The sequence below is a fragment of the Triplophysa rosa genome, linkage group LG6 (assembly GCF_024868665.1).
Source record: "Triplophysa rosa linkage group LG6, Trosa_1v2, whole genome shotgun sequence".
In the NCBI taxonomy this organism is placed as follows: Eukaryota; Metazoa; Chordata; class Actinopteri; order Cypriniformes; family Nemacheilidae; genus Triplophysa; species Triplophysa rosa.
The window spans coordinates 3245506-3271784 of NC_079895.1; the positions used below are offsets into that span (position 1 = coordinate 3245506).

Below are 26279 nucleotides of genomic sequence, written 5' to 3' on the forward strand. Positions count from 1 at the left end.
TTGGGAGTGGGAGAGGGAGTGGGAGAGAGTGGGAGTGGGAGAGAGGGAGGGAGTGGGAGAGAAGGAGAGAGTGGGAGTGGGAGAGGGAGTGGGAGAGGGAGAGGGAGTGGGAGAGTGGGAGAGAGTGGGAGAGAGGGAGAGAGTGGGAGAGAGTGGGAGAGGGAGAGGGAGTGGGAGTGGGAGAGAAGGAGAGGGAGAGGGAGAGAGAGAGAGCTAAGCTTCAGTATGCAATAAGGGGAGTCCTTTTTTTTTCTTCTTTGGATTTAAATAAATATTTTGAGAAATGTCTCAGTGGTTTTGTGTTCAATACATTGGAAGTCAAAAGAAGCCAATGCTGTTTGGTTACCAACGTTCTTCAAAATATCTTTTTTTGTGTTCTGAAGGAGAAAGTCATACAGGATTGGACTGATATGCAGGCGAGTAAATGATTTTGATTTTGGGGTGTGAACAATCACTTTAAAATTCAATTAATTTGTCCCAAATGGTAAAGCATTGAGGAAGCAAAAGATCATGGATTTGTTCCACATGGAACACACATAAATACTAATAAAACGTAGACCTTAAATGCACTGTAAGTCACTTTGCATAAAAACATCTGCCAGATGCATATGCAAATTCAACTGCACATCCAACATGAATTTCTGTTCTGACCAACGAATTTATGACCAATGATTTTAAACAAACACAGAGTGTGTTCTCAAAAGAGAAATCTCGATCCAAGAGTAGCCAAGAAAACAACATTTTCTGTGATTAAAGCCTACTCATACAGTACAAGCCATTTGTGAGAAACAACTCAGACCTTAGAGTAGCTTATTAAGCCATAATGCATCGTCTGTTTACAATCGCTGGCTTTGTCATGCCACGTCGGAATGGAAAAACTGCTCAGTCAATTCCTTAAAAGAAAAATCTGGACCGTTGAGCCGAAGCAGAAGGTTAATCTCCAATCACAAGAGGGTTCACGAGTAACCAAACGTAATTGCAAAAACTCAAGAACCATTTAAAACATAAAGAACCATTTAGAAGAACACAGTCAAGACAATTAAACGACACATAAAATACGATCCAAATGTGATGCACAGCGTGAATTGTAGAACTTTGGGGGAAAGATCTGGTCGTTAGCTATCTGAGAAACGTGACAGGCTGAAACAAGCCACGCGGGAGTTCATGAGTTACTGGCCAGCAGGTGAGGGGGACTCCCACTCCATTCCACAGGAGACATCTTCACCTGTCCTGTCCCAACACAACAGTCGTGATTCATGTATTTCTCTCTTACACGCACACTTACAAAAGCTACAATTAGGCTTTGACTTAAGAGGCTGATCTGACCTGAATTACACAGCGAGAAAAGCTAGTTTTCCATAAATCTGCAAGTGGTTAACAACAAATGCATGTAAAATCCCATTTCTGTTCTGTAATTTCTGAGCAAAACTAAATTTAACAGGAAAATGCAGGACAGGACTTGATTTTATCCATTTGGAAGTGATAAATCTGAGTGGGCATTACATACCAGACTGGAAGCCAGGTGGATGGAGGGGAGGGGCTTAAAACAAGGATTTTTGCCAACGAGGAAAGTTTTGTTGGAATAACACGCACCAATGAATTTTGCACAAACCTGTGTTCAGAAAGTAAACAAGGTCGTTTGTGATTTAATTTCGACTTTAAAGCCGTCTTCAGTGTGTAACTTTCGCCTCTCTGTTGCCATCTCTGATTAATGCTATATCGCTCGAGTAGGAGTGTAGTGTTCTTATATCTTCAAGGCTGTGATTAGGCTGCGGCCGAGTGCCGGAGGCAATCACAGCCATGCAGATACAATAACACTACATACACGACTACGAGAGCGATATTGCATTTATACATCAGTTCGACGGCACAAGTGTGTAGATAAAACCAGAAAAAACGTCGGAGTTTCTTTAAACCCCTCCGGTTTTAATGGAAATGGGGAACTACTTTCTTCCGCCACGAATCCAAGCCCAGCATAACAGTTAAACCTCCGCTACTAAGTCCAAACAATCACTTCTTTTAAATTTGCTCTGTGCTGAGAGACTTTTAAGTGGCAACTCGCCGAGAATGTGTTAATCCCATTTCTATGATCTTGATCGAGACCCTCGCGTCCCGCGCTGTAATTTTTTTAAACAATGAGTGCAGAGCGCTGTGAATAAATTGCTAGAGACACCGCCAACTCTGATAACGTTTAGTTTCACTTAAATGTGTTCCAATTATCATGGTGTGTGGTCGCCACCTAGTGGCCATTTTCCAGTATTGAAGTTTGCGCAGTTGAGATTTAAATCTCATTCATCGTACAGCAAGCAGTAGCCTAGTTTCGGTTCACAATCTTTGCCTTGGAGAAAGATATGCCTGTAAGTTTATTTACTATCTGTAAGCGTTCATATTATGTGTTAACATAATATTGATTCTTGGAAGTTGAACTGCTATCGATATAATGATAATGAAAGGAAGTCCCATCGCATATGTACACCCATGTGCAGATCGCAGTGCACGCTTTTATATGTCGGCTATACCAAACGAATTAATGTGCAGTTAGTAATTTCAAAATAAAAGCATCACAGAAGTAAACATTCTGGAAAGGATAAACTGCTTCGTGAGTTTGTTTGCTAGCAATCTAACTTCTTCAGAGTAACGCAGTTGCGAGGACAGCATAGTCCCAGTTAGTTTAGTGGCGGAGTGATAGAAACAGTGAAGCGGTTTAACGGTCAGTTCCCGTGATGATCCTGGTGGAATATCTCACGGCTATCAGCCAATCAGATTCGAGAACCAGAGAGAACTGATGTATAACGTAACATAAAATTGCAGGTTACTTGACATACTTATCTTCACATGATGGGATTAAGTCAAATTTTCTGTAAAATTGGACATGACAGATCAATTTATAAAACATTATTATAACATTACCATTGTGAACCCGGGGAAAGGTGAGGAGAGAGTTTTAAACGCTTATTTTTATGTACTTGCCTCATAACCAAATCGTTTATTTCTACCCAAAAAAGTTGTGATCACATAATTTTACAATTTTTAAATGATCAGGTACTTCGATTGCAACATTGTCACATTTAATGAGATCCCGGATCATTTCAGTGACAGTCTGATCTGCACATTTTGGTTCATGAGTTACAAAAGTTGTAAAATGTTAGAAAAGTTGCAGCTTCGAATCACATCATTTAACAATTTAACGATTTTTAAATGATCAGGTACTACAACATTAGATTGCAACATTGTTACTTTTAATGAGATCCCAGACCATTTAAGTTTGATTTGCACATTTCCGTGCAGATCGTCATGTAATTCTGTCACAATGCAGGCTTTTCAAAAAGGCAATTATTCAAAGATGGAACATTTAAAAACCCAACAGCACATGTTCTCTGAATAAAATGCAGCATCTGGGTATTAAAGGCACAGCAGCAAACACTGGCTCGTTTACATGCAAGGGTCAGTGGAAAACATTCAAGTGAAAGTAAATTACGACTGTTTTTGGCCAAACTCTGTGTTCTAGCCCTGATTTTAGTGCTGCGTGATGTTGCATATCAGCACAATGGTGGGCCGGGGGGGATGGTTGGGTTTCCTGCCTTTATTTCACTGCCCCGTCCATAAATCAAACGTAAAAGCAAACAAGCAGCTCTGTGCCAGCAAGCCCTGAAACAGGCCTGTTTTATATAAACATTCCTTGAAGAGACCAGGCCCTGATAAGACCTCCACATACTCAAGAGAAAGGGGGCATGAACCCCGCCTCAATATCCCGTCAGCGACACGTACGACCATCAAAATATTTCACATCGTGTTCGGCGGTCACACGCTCATGGGTTCTCCTCTGGAATTTCCTCATGATCGTGAAGCCCGAGTCTGAACCATCTTTCGGCCCAACCAGAGCGATAAGAACAGTGGGCTGATCTACTTCATCCCACAGTTTTGGCACATGTGCGATAGACGGACGCACCACACACCTTCTTATAGAGGGTGTTGTATCAGGGCTGTGAAAGCTACCACCAAATCTCTCTGTGGTCGGGCTCTCATCCTATAATAGGAGATGTATTACAGACATAACAACAGAGGACATCACTCAAGCCAATCTGGTGGCAGTGTTCTTGTGCAACAATGACTCACAAGATTGCAAGTTTTTGACTCTGATTGGACATGCGTTTCATTTCAAAACAGACATTTTTCTCCAGACCATACAAAATAAAACCACATCACTCTAAAGAGTGAGACAAACCATTATTGTGTGTATCAATGGGACTTTTTTCCATTTTCTTGATAAATTACAATTTTCTTGATTTTCCGTTATCTTGTTTTTGGAAGGAACATTGGGTAAGAATGCAAGCAGCCCACAGTCATTCAGACATATGTTCACTTCTGTCAAACAAGGTAAAATTCAGCACAGCTTATTACTTAAATGTTTCATTTAATAACATCACAAAACCTTTTTTCTTTGCATTTTGCATATGTTTGAATCCTCAGCCAAATCCTCTGCGTATTCAAGCTAAGCATTTTTATCCATGGGAATCAAACCCATGACTCTACCAATAGAGCAACATGCACTCTAAAAACGTCCAAAAATGGACAAACCCAACCGTTGAGTTATAAATCAACCTTTGCTGGGTTGTTTTAACACATTGTTGAGGTAAACATAAAGCTTGGGTTTGTCCAATTTTGACCCAACGATGGCTTGCAATAACCTAACTTTTTTTTTTTTGAGTGTGAACAAAGCACATCGGCATTTACATATTTGTCTATTTCATTTTTGCTAGTTCCCAAATAAAAAGTACACGCACCCTATTGAATGACAAATAAACAAGTAGGAAAAACAAGCCTAAACCGGTATTCTGTATTATAATTAAGCTGGAGTTCAACAAGTAGACAGTCTTGAATACTGGCTGAGGCTGTTTTCAGCAGGGTTGTGCTTTAATTCTGTCCTCAGAAAACAGAAATGAGTTTCTTAGAGTCTCGTATCACCCCACCATGAGCAGCACAACATGATGAATGGCTCCTGACAGCACAGCAGACTACACGACTGGCATCACACAGCAATGACTGAAGACAATACCCCACACAAACCACACAACTGAACCTCAAAGCTCAAGCAAACGGGCACGTTTCCCGTCTCCAACAGCGACGATGGGTTTATTAAACATATTTCTGTGAGAAACAGGCATGTGTGATTGCATATGGCAATTTTCATATTAAAGACCTTTTAAACTGCTGCAATCATTTGAAGGAACTATCCGCATGCAACTGGCAACTTCCCGCACTGGCGTAGGGGATTTGGTCGGATTGATTTGGTCCAATTACTAAATCCAGTGGTAAACTGGTGCCGCTCACTATGAATTTCCAAAGCAGCGGCAATCAGACGAACGTTACAATCAGATAATCTGTGGAATGAACAAGCAGAGGCAGGTTTAGCGTTTCTGGGGCCACAAAGCAAAATTTAATTGCTTTCTGCGACCCAAGCATTCCAGCGGTTTGTGTGGTGGTTAACACACTGCAAACCAGCAGAGATTTGATTCACTTATTGGAAGACCCAACTTGAATCTGCAAGCTTTGTTTCCGACATTTGTGCATTGGTTTTTGGGGACAACCGAGAGATATATTTCCTCCAAAAATAAAAATGCTGTCATCATTTATTCACCCTCATGTCATTCAGAACCTGCATATAACTGTGTTTATTTGTGGAACACAAAAGAATATATTGTGAGAAATGTCTCGGTGGTTTTGCATCTGTACAATGGAAGTCAATGGGGACAATGTTGTTTGGTTACCAACGTTCTTCAAGATATCTTCTTTTGTGTTCTGCGGAAGAAAGAAAGTCATACAGGATTGGAATGACTTTAGGGTGAATAAATGATGGAAGAATTTTCATGTTCAACTGAACTATTCCTTTATTCTGTAAAACGTATTAAATATAGTTGGATGTGCACATGGCCTTCCAATTCAGAGATGTTTTCCATGAAGTTCCTCGGACGCAAATTCTATGTGGGCTGCTGTTCTTACATTCTCTCCCCATTTTGAGAGGCATTCAAGGAAAATATTTCCCATTAATACACAAATTTGGTTTGCCTGATTTGGTGAGAGTAATTCTGTCAAATTTCGTATGACCTGGAGCTCTGAAAAGATGTAAATAAGCGTTAGCAGCAGAATATTAGTTAAATGCTTTTTAGTGGTACGTTCTCAGGCAAGCTCTCATAAGCCTCTTTTTGTAGGACTAAGCCCCAGTGTGCGAAAGTCAGAACAGGGTGTTTTAACTAATTGTCCCCTAAATGACTTCCAGCATCCCATTTAGCAGCTCCAAAGAGTGCCAACTCTCCAAAAAGCTGCTTTGAAAAGTGATCTCCGCCAATCTCTGCTCTCCTCTGAGAGCCTCTCGGCCTCTTTCCTCAATGCCTGCTTAATACAGCACACAGCCAAATGGATGCAGAAACACTGACATCATTCACCTCAAACCAAACGGCCGGTTCATTAGAGCCCCAGAGCACAAGCCAAAGATGCCATTACCTCACACATTCAAAGCCAACGTTAGCAATGTCACGGAAGATGCCAAAATCTTTTGGCATCGTGCGCAGTCTCCCTTAAGTAAAATTCCCTTCAGATTCAACACTTTTTATTTTATGGAGGTTTAAGTATATAACCCATTCTGATTTCTGACCAACGCTGTCAAATGAATTTGCCAATATGCGGGTGTTTTAAAGGTATAGTTCATCCATAAATGAAAATCCTTTCATCAATTACTTTTAAACCTGTATGACTTTCTTCCGCAGAACACAAAGGAAGATATTTTAAAGAATGTTGGTGACCAAGCAACACTGGTCCTCCCTATTAACGTTTATCGAATGAACACAAAACCACAGAGACATTTCTCAAAATACCTTCTCTTGTGTTCCACAGAACAGAGTTACTTACAGGTTTTGAAAAGCATGAGAGTGAATAAATGACAGAATCTTCATTTTGGGGTTAATATTTCCTTAAACTTATCTTAAACGTCTCAACCAACTGAAAGGTGATTTCTCATTGACATTTCTTTACACAAGCAAAGATGCTTGAAGTCAAACTCTAATCGGAATGTTTGAGGTCAAACTACAATGAATCACAATATACCAGAACTCCTACAAACACGTTTGCATTCCTGATTCATGTCTGCTATCCGTGTTTTCACGTTACCCTGTCCTCACGATCCTCCACCAGCCGCAGAGCGCCGAACGTGCCGCCCGCCAAACTGCAGTGATGAACACTCCACGCCAGCAGTTGTGCTTTGTTTCCGCAGAGCGAAGGCATTCATCCGTTTAAACTGCAGCAGTCTGTGAAGATACTGCAGGGGTCTTAAATCAGCCCTCTTCCGACAGTCCCGGAGACTCGGCTTCTATGCAGGAATGTCCGTAGAGCGCGTTTCTGCCTCCGTCAGCACCTCCTCACAACCTTCCTAGCCTCCAACCATTTGGCGAGGACTAAACCTCTTAAAGATTGCTGCTAATTAACTGTGACATTGTGAAAAGTTGGGCCCCGGTCATAACGGCCCCATCTTGGATTTGCTTTTTCTATATTGTCAATTTTGTTAGCTGGTGCTCAAATTTAACAACCCTGGGGAATGAAGCCATCTTAAACTTGGGATATAACTTTATGAGCTATTTTTGTGCTTTTATTACAAAACAAATTTGAAGTCTTAAAAATGATCTAAAGCCAACAAATCTGTGGAGAGCAGAGATTCAAGCAAAGATCTTGTTCCCAACAAGGGAATCTGTTTGGTCAAGGTATGAATCTGTGGTGGATTTAACATGTCCAGAAGAGAGCCCAAGAATGTAAACCAAGCTTAATCGCTCCAAAAAAAATGATCTTAGATTTACGCGCGATTTAGCCTTTATCTCCACAGCTGTCATTTCTGTTAACACTTGTTGCAAGCAACCACGTGACCGCACAAACCCACACACCTTTGCATAATTTCCTGGTATCTGAACATGGCCACTGGATGCATTGAGGTTCATGCGTTCACATCCAAGTAAAGGGTTGGCCAAATTATGCAAAGGCACAGAAATGCAGATTCCGAGGCGATACTAGATACATCTTCCAGGCATGAGATGAAACCATCCCTGAACTTCCAGAACATTTTTTTAAACACGCATTTATCACACAGAATTCCACACTGGACCGCAGCGATGTGGATCTCGATGCATCTCCCTGGCTTTGAGTAATAGAGAAACGTTGGAAATGCAGTTAGAGGATCTTGAAACACTTAAATTATAATCCGAGCCAACAGATGGAATGCTGAGAAAACTCCACAAAGCTAGTATCTCACTTCTGACCATGAATCAAAGAAAAGGAACTTGTTTGCATGTTAGGCTAATAGTTGAGAAAACGAAATCCTCATTGTGCATGTGCCAACAACTTTTTTACATCCTTAGTTAAAAGCAATTTCTAAGTGCCGTTTTTGCAGAAATATTTACTTGTCCTCCATTGTTCTGACAAACAGTGCAACAAATCCATAATGGCTTCTCTTACCCAAAATGTGCATAACTTCACCTCTGCAGATCTTCCCGTGTAGTTCGGTGCGTTTAGATTCAATGTGGGCCTGCCAATAACGCGTTCCCAAAGAGGAAAAAAATGCCCTGCAACATCAAACGGTTGGCAGCGATCGCGGATCAGACAGCTTAGTGGGAGACTAACAAACCGGTTTGGTAATTAGCTCTGTTTGAGTGACCACAAATCTCCTTCCTTCATATCTGAGTCATGGCAGGTACTTAAGCCCCATCAGCTGATAGTTTTACTGGCGTTTCTGCAGTGAAACCTGCGGGGGGTTGGAAAAAGTGCACAGCCAAGATCCAATACATGTCTGAGAAGAAGCCAATAGATGCTCATCAATAACAAGCTGAAGCAATCATTTAATTACTAATTTTGATGTTTATCCTAACACGTATGCTGGATGTATGTTTATGCTGTACACAAAATGAGACTTTTTAAAGCTGCGGTCCACAACTTTAGCATTTCTATAGCTATCTTTGATTGACGTTATGTTTTCTTCATTTTTAGCAAAAAAGTTGCAAATTGCAGCTTTAAAGGATCTTCACATAGTTCTTTTACACGCATTTCAAAGTGACAAATTAGTCATTATTTCAATGGCTACCTTTTTGTAGTTTGATAGCTGTGGTTTGGAAAATTGAAAAGAAAAAATAGCTTATGGATTTGGAGCGACGTAAGAACAAACATGGTAAATAATGTCACATTTTTCGTTTTGAGTAAACTGTTCATTCAAAATGAAAGAGTAGATTTCTCCTGGTGATTCAGATGTTACGGAGATCAGTGAGGCCAAGTGAACGTTCTGAGGTCTGGCAATTCAACATATTTATTACACCCATGAGAAAATGCGATTCTCTGACTCTGTTTCCCCTTTCGGTATCTCTAGCTAACGATAAATACACTTGATATGTTCAAAACAACATTATTCTTTGTTCTCCTCAATTTGAGCCAAATTAGTCAAAATTGCATCTGCAAAAATGCCAAAAACACCACTGTTTCCCACGGTTGAGGTAAAACGGAGGAGTACACAAACAAACCTCAAAATGTTGCAAGGCACTAGACCAGCACGTCTTAAAGAATATTACATGTGCCTGTATTTTAACCTTAGAGAAGATTATAGCACAGTTAAAAGGTTTACCTGACATTTGATGCCATAAACGCATTTGAATTGCATCGTCATAAATACTTAAAGAGTCTGGTGTGTGATATCTAGGGTCACAACTGTTCTTGACCTCAGGGTCATGAGGACAGGGCCGGACACAGTGATGAATGAATCTCATAAAAACATGTCCAGGTCACTGAAATCAACAGAAAAATAGTATGCATAAAGAATTACAAGCATTTCTTTTTTGCTTGTTTGTGTGTATTGTCACATTGTTTCATGACAATTCAGCACATCCCACTCACCCCCAACCCAAAAATCATCTTTACTGCAATGCGCCTGAACATTTCACTTTCGAGTTTTTGTTACACATTAACATTTAGGCAAGCTGGTATATAAAAAAGCAATAGGATTTTATGTGTTGACATCCGTTAATGCTTTAGCTAACGTAAACTACCCATAAACTTCCACAGCATTTATTAATCTCAGTTCATGACAATTAAAGCACTTACCAATACATTTACAAGACAAAAGTTATATCTTTGAAAATTAGTTCATGCACAATTACCAAACATGAACAATGAGTAAACAAATGCTTTTGTATTAACTAACATTAACAAAGATGAACTAATGCCGAAATATAATATTGTTTATTGTTCGTTTATGTTAGCTAATACATTTACTAAAGTTACAAAGTATTACCAAAAAAGGTTACCGCAAAACGTATTTTTTGTTTCTCTTTCTAAATTTGTGGTAAACGTAACCACATTTGACATGTTCCGTGACATTCACCCCTAAACAAGCGAAGATAAATGAGAGAAAGAGAGCCACACGCCGCGCTGTTCGTCTGCGCCACAGGGGGACGGCTATTGTTCAGCATTTAACAGCATCTTTGTCAGCCTGTCAGATACATTTGTTACAGTAGAAAGGGAAACTCTGAGAACACGCCACTCTAGAGCCCTCGAGAGTCCTCGCTGTGGACCGCTGACACCTACACCACCTCAACCCCTGACTCACCCTCAACACTGTTACATGCTACATAAAATACAGTACACCTTTAAAGAGCAGATCACTCACCAATGAGAACTGTTAAAAGTAAATTTACTTTGGTTGTCAAACAAATTCCCGAACACGGCATCTGTAGTTTGACATCATTACTGTACAGTATTGCTTCTCACACTTGTCGCAAACCAAATCCAGTTTACAATATGTTTGAGATTATTCGAAGTTATCATGTGGCATCAAAAGATTTAACAGCGCACACATTGCATGCACTATTTTTTCCTTTTATAGATTTTTGCGCTTTTTATCAATCTGGACAGCCTTAGCTTACTATAAACTATCGTTGTATGAGCATGTACATTCCACACACTCTCCACAAAATGAATAAATGACATTAGGGTTTAACAGAATATTAGGTTAAGAAAAGAATTCCAGATCTGTCATTTGGGCGAACTATTCCTTTAAAATCACAACGACCCATTGAAATGTTCTGAAAGCATGTTTGCATTGCAGAGGCATTCCAGACCCAGAGTCTAAATGTGGTCGAACATCAGTTATGTCTCATTTCTCCTCAACATCACCGCAGCGCTCCAGCACTTTTCATTTCGCTTTCAGAGCCGTTTTACCACTCGTCTCGCTCTTACAGAACACACACACATCCATCCCCATCCATTAAACGCGTCTGCAAACACTTACACACTCAGTCTTTTCACAGAACAAGCAAACAACCCATCAACTGTTCTGCAGCACACACACCTCAAAGAGCAAATGAGGTAAAGAATCCCACGATATCTCCATCAACGTCGATAAGTCCCAATCCTCCTACCTGAAACACAGCAGTGGCCATCATCCGAGAAGGTTTGCTGGGTATGAATGCATGTGTGTGTGTGTCAGCCCCAGCGCCGCATTCTCCTCCGTGCAGACAGGATTGCGGGATCGCTCAAACAGACTTGCAGTCGGCTTTCTCTTACAGATACGGTGTAATCCAGCGAGAGTGTGTGTGTGTTAGCGTGTGCAAGTGTGCGGACACGTCTGCCTCCTTGGCTTCCCGGGAAAGATTTAACTCTTGGAAAACTGACTCACATTCCCTGCCCACTCCGGGTAAAAGGATGGATCATAACAAACCTCCACACTATATATGGCTATTGACTGAGAAAGAAGGTCGGCTTCTGTCGTACAAGCACCTACGAAAGGGAATCTAGGAAGTCTGAGTGCAGTCTACTGCCATTTCCCTCTTATTACCTCTCTCTCTCGCTCTCTCGCTCTCTCTCCCTGTAAGCATTTATGGAACAGGCCAGGAGAAAAAATCCTTAGAAACACACACAGCCGAAATTCCCAACATGTCATGTGGGCTGGACTTGGTTTTGACAGACAAAAGCCCTTCAGCCTCTCTCTTTCTCCCTCATCAGCCCACCTCTCTCGCCCACTCCTCTCTCTCTCTCTCTCTCTCTCCTCCAGTTGTTATCAAGTTCTCAGCTTACAGGTTAAACATGAGTTGACAAGCTCAAAGTTACGCCAGGAGCAGTCCCAGAATCCGTGCTCAGCATGAGGCGTGTAGCTGTGAATGTGAGGAACACTGTGGAGAGCGCGTTTAAGCTTTCCTGGACCGGCTCTGACATATCAAACAAAACCATGTCGAATCCACTTTAAACTGCCCGAAAGCATCTTCTGAAAGATAATGTAATAGAGTTCAGATAAAAGAAAACTGTTTGTAGAATTATAACTGAGAAAAACGCAGTTTGTTATTGTAAAACGCAAAAACAAAAACATTCAAGGCGACTACAGACAAGAACATACGAAAAAAAGAAATGAATGTTAAAAAAGGAAGAAAATGCCAAACGTAGATCGTGTTTCCAATGACATCATCACTTATTAAAAAAGAGTTTGACAACAATGCATGTCAATAAAATGTAAGTTTCATCTCAGACGTCTCAGAATTAGGGGTACATTAGGACGTTTAGAAAAAACCCTACGGACAATTTCTAAAAATATGAATACAGTGTTGTTCTTTCGCACAATAAAAAGATCACTTAAATTGACTTCAGAGGTAAACAGGCAGGTGAGCATGCGGGCACATGGAATTTAACGCTTCGGAGCTGTTTGAAAGCAGACGGATCCAAAGCAATTGATGCGCTCTTACTGACAGCTTTAGCACTTTTACCTTTCACCCTCAGGTGACGAACACACTTTGAAGTCTGTCTGTGTTTACAAGATAACAACATTAGGGCTGCACAATGTTTAAAAGCCAACTTCGGAATATTTTGGTGAAAAAATGTCTGGTTTGGACAATGAAGTGATATTCAAGTTTCATTATTCCTTAAAAGGACTTTTCTCTTCAACCCCTCCCCTCCAACTGCTTCACTGCCTTTGGGAAATCACACCAATGTTTTGTAATTCAAAAGATAACATTTTGGATAAAATCCAACATTTAACTTAACAAATATCTTTTAAAATCCCACAAAAGTTCTTGAAGTGTAATTATCCAATGTACAAATTTTTTTTTTACATATAAACGTAACAACTCTCTCTCTCTCTGATGTCAAGACTAAAGCGATCATCGATCTACAAAGCCTCTGAGATCGAAGTACAACACAATGTGTTCTCTGTTGAATCAGGGTTGAGGGGTCTGTTCAGATTACACACCTACCCCTCCCAAACAAACAGCTACCAACCACCAATATCACAGCAAAAACAACATGCATGATAACTATTATTAATGCCAGGGGTCAGGATTGGGCTGTTTGCATGATCAGATCGCCCCCTCTGGTGAATGTTCTAACTACACTCTATTGATGGTTAAAACTATTTGTGTATTCTTTCAAAAACATTTGGAATATTTATATTCACGGTACTTCAAAGCTTAATAATTATGGTGGTAATGCAACTGAAGATCCAGGTTGATTAAAAAAAATACAGCTCTGATATCGTGCCAAAAGTAAAGGACCGTTTTTAAGACGTGACATTGTAAATTGTTGTCATTTAACAAGCATTTCGGTGGTTTCCACAAAGGTAACAACTGGGTGTCTGTTTAAGAAACACACCTTCCTGATGGAAAACGTGAGTCTTTTGTTTGGTGATATCAAAGTAATTACACAGAAGATGCGAGTATGAAAGTTTGGAGAGTTCCTGCAGTTACAGATGTTCAGCTTTAATCACAAACCTGAAGAAAAAGGAGGAGACGAAACAAGACACTGGCTCGCCCCCAAAAACCATCTCATATTCTTTAATAATTTACAATAAATGATGTCAGATGGCATTTAAAAACACAATATTGTGACATTTATGAAAAAGGTGCTACTTGTTTTCTAAAAAAATGTATGATGTGGATGAAAAATAAGAATATGAATATAAACATCTCATAGCCCCGAACATCACGGTCAACCCGTTTACACGAAGCACACAAAATTGAAATATGACCAAATGCAGATAAAAGCAGTTTTTGCATCCACGCAAACATCGCTCATCCTGTCAAGGCGGGAAAGTATCTTGAAATATTGTGCATGGTTGTTGTGTCTTTGTTGTTGCTGTTGTTTGTAAGCTGAGAATTTAGGCTCGTCTGAAAAGCCCCTATTAGATGTTATGAGTCTGACATATTTCCTGCGTCCTGGCTTTTATTATCTTTTATGTTCCCCTCTGTGTTGTCTGTAATAAGCATTGTTAGGACGCTTAGGATTAACGTTCGCAGTTACGTGCAGAGAAAATAAACGCCAGGTCCAGCATGGCACGAGAAAGTGTGGGGTCAAAATGAGAACTGTTCTTCATGTCCACTAGATGTTCCAGCTAAAGGAGCACATTCCTGTGATTCCCGGAAGGTATGTCCTGCTGGAACATGCGGGGGCCAATCAGAAGCCTGAAGAGAGGCAGGTGCGGGAACAAGCGGCCCACCAAAGCGGTTTATAGTGACGCTGAGCTGCACATATGGAGCGCACACATTCAAATAACCGTGAATTCCTTCACCTCTCTTAAAGCTACAGGTGGTAATGGCCGAATATCACTTCCAATCCTTGTAAACTCGGAGGATAAGAAGCGATGCGCCCATGTATATACATATACATATACACATATATAAATAAATCAAACCTGCTATAGTGTGAACTTTCTATTTAAAGTGATACAAAAAAATTAATTCTTTCATCCATTATTCACCCTCATGTCATTTTAAACCTGTATGATTTTCTTTCGTCTGCAGAACACAAAAGAAGATATTTTGAAGAACGTTGGGAACCAAACCACCTTGGCCCCCGTTGACTTCCATCGTGTGACACATAACCACGGAGACATTTCTCAAAATATCTTCTTTTGTGTTCCATAGAAGAAACAGTCTTACGACCCTCAGCAGACGGTTTTGTCCGTGGAGACCAATTCAGTGAGGTCACACGATATCAAGCCTCCTTACATTCACGGCTCACCGCAGAAACCCAAGACCACTCAAATCAACAGAACCTAAACACATAAAATACCTTGAGATACATACAGGCTCACAAACTCGGTAAGACCGGCAAAGTCTACTGTACGTCCACATATCGGTTTCCAACGCACACCCCCGAGCCAACGCTCTCGGCAGAGACCGAAACGAGCTATGAAAATAATAAACAGTTACAGTAAGAGAGAATGTTGTGGGTTTGAGAACACAGAGGGGGGCTTTAGTACCCTGCTCCTGTGTTCCTATAAAACAACATTACGGCTATTAGGTTTACCGAAGAGCACTTTAAGCTAGCATGAATTCTTTGGATTGGTACAGTATGTGGCTAGTCTCAGCTTCAGATGGACTACCAGTGTCCAAAAACTTGATTCACATTGCTGTGATTTATCCTGACAACCAAATAGCCAAAAATGAAAATACTGAAGACATGCAATGAAAATGAAGAAAAGAGCACTGAAGAAAGCATGGGCTGAAACGTAAGCTCTTTGTTTTGTTTGCACTTTTTCCACTTTGCATATGTTAAATTAAAAGAAACATTTTGATAGACCGTCTTTGGTGTGATTGTATCTTTTCAGCGTGAGGACAATTTCGGCTATTTGGTTGACAACTTTTTTTGTTCTACGTACCCGAGAACTAACCTTCCTTCTTTGAAAGCATACAATTCTTTTTATTTATTTATTCTATGACGGTCATCAAATGGCCAACCAATAGGAACATGGCAACTGGTTATGCAGATGTGTGTAGCTATGCCACACCATGCAATACAAAAAAGTCGTTATATTTAGCGGTCTTCATGCTATAATAATACAGTCTCGACAACCTCCAGACTTTAAATTACAAAATATAATTGCTTTCATTACAAATACCTTTATGAACCATCAGCTGCTTACCATCACAAAATCCTATTATGTAGTGTGTTTTTGGGTCTTATTCTCATCAGCCAGATAACATCCCACCAACAGAACCCAACACATCACTTTCAGAGACCCATTACAGTTTCCATTAAAACCAGTACAATTCTCATCATAACCATTAAATCCATTAGACTTTTTGTGATGGTTTTATTTCCCAGGCAAGACATCATCAACATCAGCGCCCCACTTGGGTACGCTCAGTTTAAGTTCTCGTGTTCGCGTGCCAATCTTAATGCCCAAACAGGACATTCATGCAAAATGACCAGTCAGCGCCGTACATAATGACCCAAATCTAACCTAAGATATCGTACAGTCTTAACTGTACGAACATTTACCCAACATCTCAATCAGGTCATATCTTACAATCTGACCAACAGAAATCAAGGACGGAAAAAACAGAGCACAGCGTACTGTACACCTGGCTTCAGTTAGAAGCCTAAACAAGGTCTTGTACAGTCACAGAGCTCAGTTTCTGCTGGAGCCAACGGAATTAATGCAGACACACATCTTGTAGGAATATGACGTACTGACTGTGGTGGAAAAAATCTTTGTGTTTGAATCAAAGACTGGACATCACATTAAATTTACATTACATTGAAGGCCTTTTGTTTACATATTTTCGATGCCGTTTTGACGTCGTATTCCATCTAACGGAGTTTGTATGTCGCTGTTTGTTTTCCCAACTGTATGAGCTGGGGAGAAAGACAAACACATAAATGAAGAAAGATGAAAAATCATACCTCATTGTCTGATGCCCGGATCAGGACATGAGACCCTGCTGGAGAGCTCAGCTGTACACAATCCATTTCAAAACAAAATCACAACCAAGTGGGCAACATGTGCTTTCATGTTCCTCGTGCATGTCTTCCAAACATTGAGAATGCGCCTGGAGACACGTGTGCTTCAACATTCATTAGCCGTATCGCGGGAAGCGGGAAGAAAAATAATCCTATTATATAGGAGTTCATGTGGAGTCGTTAGTTTCCGGTCTTTACAACCGCTGTCATTACCTCCACAGGAGATTCAACCCTTTTTAAAAGCTGGTGATGTATAGTATGATGACTGGTTTATTGCTCTGAAGGCCTAAGCAATCGAGCTGCGAGCCGGTCCCCAGTGTCAGGGGTCCGAACAGGGCCAGCCTGAGAAAACTGCTCCCAGGACATCAAGGAAATGTTGGCTGAAGCGGCCATATCAGATTTTCTTAAAGGGGTCATATGACACGGCTAAAACTAATATTATGGTTTGTTTTAGATGTAATGCAATGTGTATACACGATTTAAGGTTCAAAAACGCTGTATTTTCCACATACCGTGCATGTTTGTATCTCCTCTTTGCCCCGCCTCACTGAACGCACAGATTTTTAACAAAGCTCATAGCTCTGAAAAGCGAGGTGTGCTATGATTGGCCAGTTAACCAGTGCGTAGTGATTGGTGGAATACTGCAAGCGTGTGATGGAAATGTAACGCCTCTTACCATATTTGGAACATCAGGTTCCTCTTCAATTGTACTGACAGGTACGCCCACCTTACTTGCGTATACATTTGGGCGGTCTCAGTCAAATCAGACCACCAACTGACGTAGATTTGTGGGGGTGTGGTTACACGAGGCATTTCAGGCAGGTCTGGGTGAGCATTCGCTTTTAGATAGAACGCATCTGTTGTTCCCACACTTTAGTTTTTGCAATTTTACGTGTCTAATACATGCATGGGCAACTTATAACACACCAAAGACACAGCCCCTGGTGTCTACTAATGTTAGAAACCGGGCTCAAAGATTTCCAGAGATACATTAAAATAATGAAAAAGAGAGAAAGGTAAAGAGAAAGAGATACTGACAGTAGAAGAGAGAGAAAGAGCTGAGGTTTATTAATGATCTGTGTTCAGGACCTTAAGCCTCCGATCTAAACTGCGACCTCTCACTTTACTCAAAAAACTGAACACAGAGCCCCAAATCATCAGTAAAGATACAGATTCACTTTCACCATCCTGACAACTCATTCATCGTCTCCCGCACAGGGAGTTCTGGGGTCAAAACCTGTGCACCTTAATCCTTACAGATTCACATAAAGCAACATTGAAGATGTTATTTATTTATTTCAAGCAAAACCCGAACAGCTGAATTTATGAAAAATAAATCGCTGACTGGGCATGTGTGACATCAGGCTTAACAAGCGGATAACAGGAATTGTATTGGTTTTAGTGGAAATTACAATGGTGTACAGAATGTCTTTGAAATGAATTGGAATATCGACTGTAATCTAAACTCCATCACCCAGCATCAGCACCTGACCTCCCTGGTGCTTTTCAGTCTAAATGGAAGCAAATCACTGCATTCATATTCCAACATCTAGTCTCCCTAGAAGAGTTAAAGCTGACTCCTTGGACCAACAACATTCCGCCAAAGATAAAAAATCTTCCAATAAAGCTCCATTGAACTGGATGCGTACAACAGTGATAGATGATGGCCGCACCCAAACGCCATGTGAGGGGTGTATGTGATGCCATTGTTTTCAGGAGCAAAAGCTTGGAGTCGACGCTGAGGCCATGCAAAACCCCAGAGGCACAGACAAGAATCAAAGACTGGGAGCGGGGCCAGAGAGGAGGGACTCAGAGCGCAAACACTGGAGTCTAATGGAGTCCAACCAAAATCCCCCTTTCACTGCTCGCTTCGTCTGGCCAGGGGTTGAATAAATCATCTATAAATGGGGGAATTATAAATATCATAAAAGTTTAAAAGTCTAGCCCAAAGCCTCTTGGAGATAATGCTGAATCATGAATAAAAAAATCTATATTTTAAAAATGCATTATTCTCATTCTTACCCGAGGATGTTTAATATCTCTAAGTGGCCGATCTTATAAACTGTGCCAGGCGTATAGCTGAAATCATGAATATTGCACTGGGAATATTTATTCACCAGGACTGAGCTAAGGATCATTGGTTAACAGATACTGCCAGGTGCACGCTAGCCATCGTGGGATTACTTCACATTTCAACGGCTGAACATTTTCAGTAGTTGGGGTCAGGGATCTGTATCAAACAGAAGTGTGCAACCTTTCTAACCAAATCAAACTCATGATTTACACCTAGCAGACCATGATACAAACATTTTTGAAATCCTCCAAACTTATACTGATTAGGGACATCAGCAACACCCTAGCAACCGCTCATAACTTCCCAAAAAAAACCATAATAACCTGATAAAAAATCACTCGGAACACCTGAACAGAAACACAGCATTGACCCAACAGCCACCCACAAAGCCACAGGTACTGTAAGTTTTGACCAAACCAACTACACTGAGATTTGCTTTATAACATGTAAGAATCTAGATTTCATCCTCAAAACAGTCAAGCGAAATAAATCATTTTAAAATACAGTGATTCTTTTCCACAAGTAGGGGGTGGTTGTGGTTGGCCCTACACCCCCACAGGACTATTCAACCACTTTAGCCATATTCCACAAAGTCAAAACATCCCTGTTTCATGCTGTATATAAATCACCATTGATGACACACGTTTTCTCTCTGAACTAGGTCTCCAGGACAGGAGACATATGAAATGATCCTGAAAGAGTCAGCCAGAGGTTAGACCGGGAGACACCAGAGCTCCCTATGAAGGAATGGACTGACCTGCAGCAAACAGTCCTTCCTTCCAACCTCAAACGCGGACAAAGGGAACAGTCAGCCACTTCTGAAGTAGCACTCGCTGCAAGACCGTTTCCAAATGAGCCTTGACACTCGGCGGCTGACTGCATAACCACAGACTCGCCAGATAAAAGTAGACCTACAAAATACTCTGACATCTTTAAGTGACTTAACCATTGAAACAAATAGGTCAGAGAGCAAAGGCGGTAGGCGGTATGACGCTATATACCGTGCAAAGTCGGAAATGTGTCAACAGGTATTTTTATTATGTCATTTGTACTGCACCAGATATATTTGCACAGCTATTAGTGGGGTTTATATTATTTACACCCACGAGCAACAAAAACATGAATTACTGTATTGTGAAAACAGAGCGGGACGTGTCCCAAACAAGTTAAGATGAGAAATAACTTGTTTTAAGGGCGTGCTGTTAGGCACAACAGAGTGTAGTTGTTTACGGTTGCCAAGCAACCAATTTGGTACATTAATATACAGCAGCGAACAAGCGATAACTCACATCTGTGCTATTCTACAAGTATTACATCTTCTGTAAACGTATTTTTGCCTTTGATGCCAGACTTATCATTCAATCCATATCTGTTTTTTTGTGTTTTATCAAGCTTGAAATATAAAGATAAAAAAATCTTTAAAGCATGTTTTTATAACATACTTAATTTATCACAAAAGTTATTCCAAAAATAGACATTAGCAAATGGTTAATATAAAGACCAAAATATTTTCTATACCATCGCCACAATATAAATGACAGGTGTAGGATTTTGATCATATCACCCAGCCCTCAAAGGCTGATGCAAACATTAAATTCCACAGGACACATTCTCTATTCAGTGCAAAACTTTGATGTGAGCCGCAAGTAACACTACCCCAAAACCAACATCTAACTCTATCAATACTACTCTTACCTGGTCGCGAGAGTCTGCTGAAAGATGCTGATGCTCCACAGTCCTGTTTTCTAAAGTCCAAATGTGCGGCACTAAACCACAGCTGCAACCGGGCTGTAAAATCTTATGAGATGGAAAGTGTGTGTACAGGAGGTGCGCTGACATTCTTTCAGCCAACCACACCTCAATCAACCTCCAAACTTTAGAAGCACATTCCCTGCTCTCACTGCCACAGCCCTCTCTCTCTCTCTCTCTCTCTCTGATTCAACACACGCTTATGTACATTTTGACATGTTGTTTTTTTTGCCTGGCTGTATAAGACTCAAGCACTAGCTTGCTCTAATTATTTTTGGTTAAGAAACATTAAAGTTGAGTTGCCTTCTTGATTCAGGCTTGACTGACACTGTTCAGTTCAATACAATAAACATTTGACGAAAAAAAGTTACATTTAAGCTTATAATATATACTAGTCAAAAGTTTGGGATCAATTGATTAAATGTTTTTCAGAATCTTAGAAATCTTTTTAATCTGCACACTGCAAAAAATGACTTTCTTACTAAGTCTTTTTTTCTTGTTTTCCAGTAAAAATGTCTAAACATTCTTGAATCAAGAAGCATTTTCTTGATGAGCAAACTGACTTAAGAAAATAAGTCTTGTTTTTAGTAAAAAATATGAAATTTCAGTGAATTTGTGCTTAAAACAAGCAAAAAATCTGCCAATGGAGTAAGAAAAATCATCTTGAATTGAGTGACTAAGAAAAAGGTCAACCTTAATTCAAGATTATTTTTCTTACTCCATTGGCAGATTTTTTTTGCTTGTACCGTTTCCCCCACGACCAAACCCAGATCTGAGTCCCCCGTGCTCTTCTTGGCTAACAGGGGATGCAGTTTTGGAGAAGGACCCATCATTGTTCTGTCGACAAACAGTTCCCTATAGTTCCTCCTCAGATCTTTATAACCTTAGCGGGTCAACACAGTGAGAACTCGCCACTAGAAAAAACCCAACCCGATTGAAACCATGCTCCTAAACCGCCCCAAGCAGAACACCAGCATGTCAGGAGCTTAATTGAACCCCTCAAGTGGCAAAAAAACAAACACGGGGAGGTTATATCTCTCTCGATAGCGGCGAGTCAGTCCTCAGATACCTCAAGTGAAACAGAGGAACATTACGTTGTGGAAATGAGGCAAAGCGTCGTAAAGAGACGGTGCGTTTCGCCAGCACTAACAATGTGTTGTGGTCATATACGCTTACAAAAAAAACTCTAAAAGAAAGAAAAGCTTAACTGTTAGGAAAGGAGGCGATTTACAGTGGTCATAGTTAGTTTATTTTCTCATACTGCTGCCCGGAGACTGAACTGAACATTACTCATGACGCATTGCGGTAGTGTTTCATCGTCCAAACAGAGCAAAATCCATCCAGCTCGGTTCTACACTAAACCCGCAGGCCAGAAACCTCTACACAAAGTATTTGTAATAGGCATCAACACTCTTAAAAATAAAAGGTTCTCTATAGCGATGCCATAGAATAACCATTTTTGGTTCCACAAAGAACCATTCAGTCATAGGTTATTTAAAGAACCATCTCTTTCTTACCTTTTTATAATCTGAAGAACATTTTTTCACCACAAAGAACCTTTTGTGAAACAGAACGGTTCTGCGATGTTAAAGGTTATGAACCATTTAGACGAAAAAGGTTCTTCTATGGAATTCTCAAGCACCTTCATTTTTAAGAGTGAAGAGAGAAAGAGGATTACCAAATTGGGATAAATATTTCTCTCTATAGACCCAAAATAACTTAAGACTGGTTCGTCTGACAAACACATACAGTATAGATATTTGGAGTCTGAGATCATTTTTCTCATGGACATGAAGTCAACACCTCAAACTCAGATTTAAACAAGCGTGATTTATAAGAGTTATATATCACCATCTCTATCTGAAACATAAGATAACTGTTTTTTTTGCAAAATCATACCAGACTGTAAATGATTATTTTCTACGCATGCGCATTCGGTTGGGCAAATAAGTGCAAGTCTTCCTCGATATCGAAATCATCAGACATTTTGTGAAGATCAGCTTATATACAGCATGCGTCTGCTTGTAAACACAAAGTTTCGCTTCCAGGTTGTAATACTGACAAGACAGAGGAGAATATATTGATTATATATCAGGCATTATTTTGGTTTGTTTTTCGCACATAAAATATTCTCGTCGCTTAAAAAAAAATTAAATTGAGCCACTATGAGCGGATGGACCAATTTAACGATGTCTTTTCTGGACCTTGACTATAACTATAACCATGATGTCTATGAGGAGGCCTGGAAATCTCTCGGATGTCACCTAATTATCTTTATTTGTGCTCCAAAGGTGCCGGAAGATGTTTAAAAAAAAAATCACACAAATTTTATTTTGGGATGAACTTAACCTTTAAAGGTCCAGTTTGTGAAATTTAGCGGCATCTAGTGGTGAAGTTACGAATTGCAACCAACGGTTCACTCCACCCCTCATACCTCCCTTTCGAAGCACTACGGTGGCTGACACAAGACGAACATGTTTTCGCTTCTTTGCCGAAGGAGATAACATATTTATGAAACACGCTCTGTAGAGCAGTTTGTCCGTTTAGGGCTACTGTAGAAACGACATGACGAATTCCATGCAAGAAGGACCCATGGTGTATGTAGATGGAAATAACTAATTCTAAGGTAATAAAAACATAACTGAAAACAGTTATGTATATTATATTGCATTTCTGACAATACGTCCTCTAAAATATTACACATTGCACCTTTAAAGAGTAAATATTTCTTGATTTTCAAGGTCCTATTTTGGTTTATGTAGTGTCTAACAACAAGTTTACGAACAAACAAGGTGTAAAAATACTATTATTTTGTTATGTTAGGCAGTTATTATTACCTTACCTCTTGACTGACTCTCATCCGTCTAAACCCCTCCTTTCCGCCAGCCTACACTGATCTGATTGGTCAGATGGTCTAGTCTGCTATGATTGGTCTACCGCTCACGAGGCTCACAAGCTACAGTGTTTGGGGGAGAACAGTGAAGTTTTCGCGGGCAGTCCTAGCAAAATGTGGAGGGGACTATATGTAGTGACGTAAATCCGCGGCGCTTCTCGAATCGGAATAGGGCACGACTCGTTTGCGATTCCCTTTTTTCCAAGCCAATAACTTTGCTATTCATTCACCTTCAGCTTTACAACTTGGCAGACTGCTTACATTCACACACGGCAACATTACACACCGCATTATATGTAATTATCATGATCTCGTAATAGGTACTCTTTAAGATTACATATTGGTAGGCTTAGTACACAGATTTTTTATTGTACTCATTTTTTCAAACTATGATATTGGTGATTTTTAAACATAAAAGTTGTGGATATGGTTTTAAAAACATATCTTTGCAATTAAGTTTGGTCATGCATCAGCGTAGAACTGACACGCCGCCCCTTTAAGAAACATGTCAGGCTATACAATGAAGTTGTAACCGAGGTCGTCTTCAGCTGCATGTTTTCTCACACCTTTTAATTTGCACTCATTTCCTCTGGCGTTTACAGTAATTGGCCTCTGACTTCAACGTGCTGGTTCTCCTCGGCGCTCTGCACGCGCTGGCGTCACATCAGCTCTCCGCAGCTCGCGGCTTCCCTTCGAGTCTAATGAATATTTTACTCCAGCACTTAACTTCACTTGCCTATATTTACAATCACCCAGAGACTGTCACTTCATTTTCTAGCTTTTGGAATTCAAATGACGTCCAGTCTCCAAGCTCATGTGCTGTGAACCCGCTGTGAGCCCGCAGCAGTACGCAGTCATTTCTGACCTCTTGAGAAACCCGCTTAAACTGTCAACAGAAATGGGAATTACTAACTCTTGCAATGTCCCTGAACTTCATATACACACTTCATGTCACAAACATCCACACCTTTGCCAAACAGCAGTAACAAATGAACACTTTCATACCACGTTATTGTTCATACCATGGTACCAGACCACGAAAAGAGCATATCCAACAACAGATGTCATTTGTTCTGTTTGGTGATGTCTGACCTGCACAATGTTCTCAAGTCTGAGCCAGGTTTACCAGTGATGTCAGGACACATATATAATCTAAGCCTGGCATGAGAATACAGAGGTTGAAATCTCTTTTGCCCAAGAGCGAAGGTCGGACATGCACATGTGCACGTGGACATATTTTACAGGGAACTTTTCTGCCAACCATTATCCAAGACACAAAAAACTGTTAAACAAATTGTGATAACTGTTTCTAATTTGGGCTCAGGGCACTTCAGTCTGTCATATTTGTGTTTACGTGGTTTCTTCCAGCCTTCCATCAGACAGGGACCAGAGCCAGTAAACCGTCCAGTGTGGCCATAGCAAACGGTCTGAGCATTTGCTTTTAGTGGCAGAGGTTACTCAGGGGCCATGTGCAAGTCTTATCTAAATATGGAAAAGGTGATTTATGGCATAGCATGCTGGCGTGAAAAACATCCTCCTGCAAATCCCTTTTGGTCGAATATGAATTGATTCGACCAAATTCATGGGTGCACATTCACCAAACTGAGTTCAAAAAGTTTGTCTTTATAACATTTAATAAAGCATCATTTTGTATCACATTATAATACACAGCCAAAAAGCTGTAAGCAAGATATTTGTAATTAAAAAAGTGTTCATGTCGGAGTCGATAGCCTCATTGGCAAGTGCTCCGACATGGGTTAGGGTCGACCCGTGTTCGAATCCCAGCTCGTGGGCCTTTCCCGATTCCGCACCCCTTATCTCTCCTACCTTGCTTCCTGTCCTCTCTTCCAGTGTACTATCTAAATACAAAATAAAGGAAAAAACGCCAAAAATAAATCTTAATTTAAAAAATAAAAAATAAAAAAAATCTTCAATCTTCTCTACTTAAAATCGTCCAGATAAATAAAAATCTTGACATTTAAACATTACATTTTTTATTATTTGTCATTGCCTCTGTTAAATATATTTCTTAAATTTGGTGCTATTTGTTTTTTGTAGAAATGGATGTCTGAGGTTGAAAAAACAACAGATTTTTTAGTAAACACAGGTCCCGTACACCACAAAAGAGTTAATAAACATCTAAAACGGGAAACTCCTAAGACTACTTGTCATTTTTAAACTATCAAATGTCATTTTTATATTTGAGCTAATGGTGGGAGGACGAATTGCATCCATTCCTGAATCTTGAGGCGGAAATTCCTCACTGACTTGCAGGGGAAGTTATTACACATCTCCAAACAGATTGGGGAGTTATTTTAGTCTTAATTGCAGACAAATCAAAGAAACTTGTCATAGCTCTCCTCTTAAATTAGACATAATCTATCCAACAATGCTTAAAGAAAACACATCTTAATGTGTCATGCATTCCTCTATAGCTGATGGTACAAACTACACAGCGGAATGCTGAAGGGTCTGAAAGCTACTGTATAGTGTGCACTGATCCACAAACACACTCAACAGGACTCAAAACACACACACGCACCCTTTCACACCTCTGGAATTTCCTGTGGGTGCGATGAGGAGCACAGCAGTAGGCAGGATTAGCTGTATACATACACACGCACGGATACACACACCACCAAAATACACAATAATAGGAGCCACATACAGCAGAGATGACGGCTCTGTTCCAAATCCTATTGCACTGCCTAAGTAGGGAGCATTTTAGGGTAATGTAACTTGTTCACTTTTGGAGAAGGCAATCCCATAATGCATTGCAATATGAAAAAATATGATGCAAAATGACTGAAAAAA

The 26279-nt window shown here is 40.3% G+C and overlaps 1 protein-coding gene across 18 annotated transcripts in view; it reads right to left on the reverse strand.

Moving 5' to 3' along the window:
• Nucleotides 1-26279, reverse strand: part of tns1b (tensin 1b) — a 182928-nt gene that overhangs the window by 82734 nt on the left and 73915 nt on the right. For 2 of the 18 annotated variants that reach the window (XM_057336917.1, XM_057336914.1), the window contains exon 1: nucleotides 20519-20677. The exons of 12 other annotated variants lie outside the window; for them this stretch is intronic. In XM_057336917.1, coding sequence (XP_057192900.1) covers nucleotides 20519-20662 — 144 coding nt within the window. In that variant the 5' untranslated portion in view covers nucleotides 20663-20677. 4 more of the 18 variants (XM_057336922.1, XM_057336920.1, XM_057336921.1 and 1 more) reach the window with 2 other exon arrangements.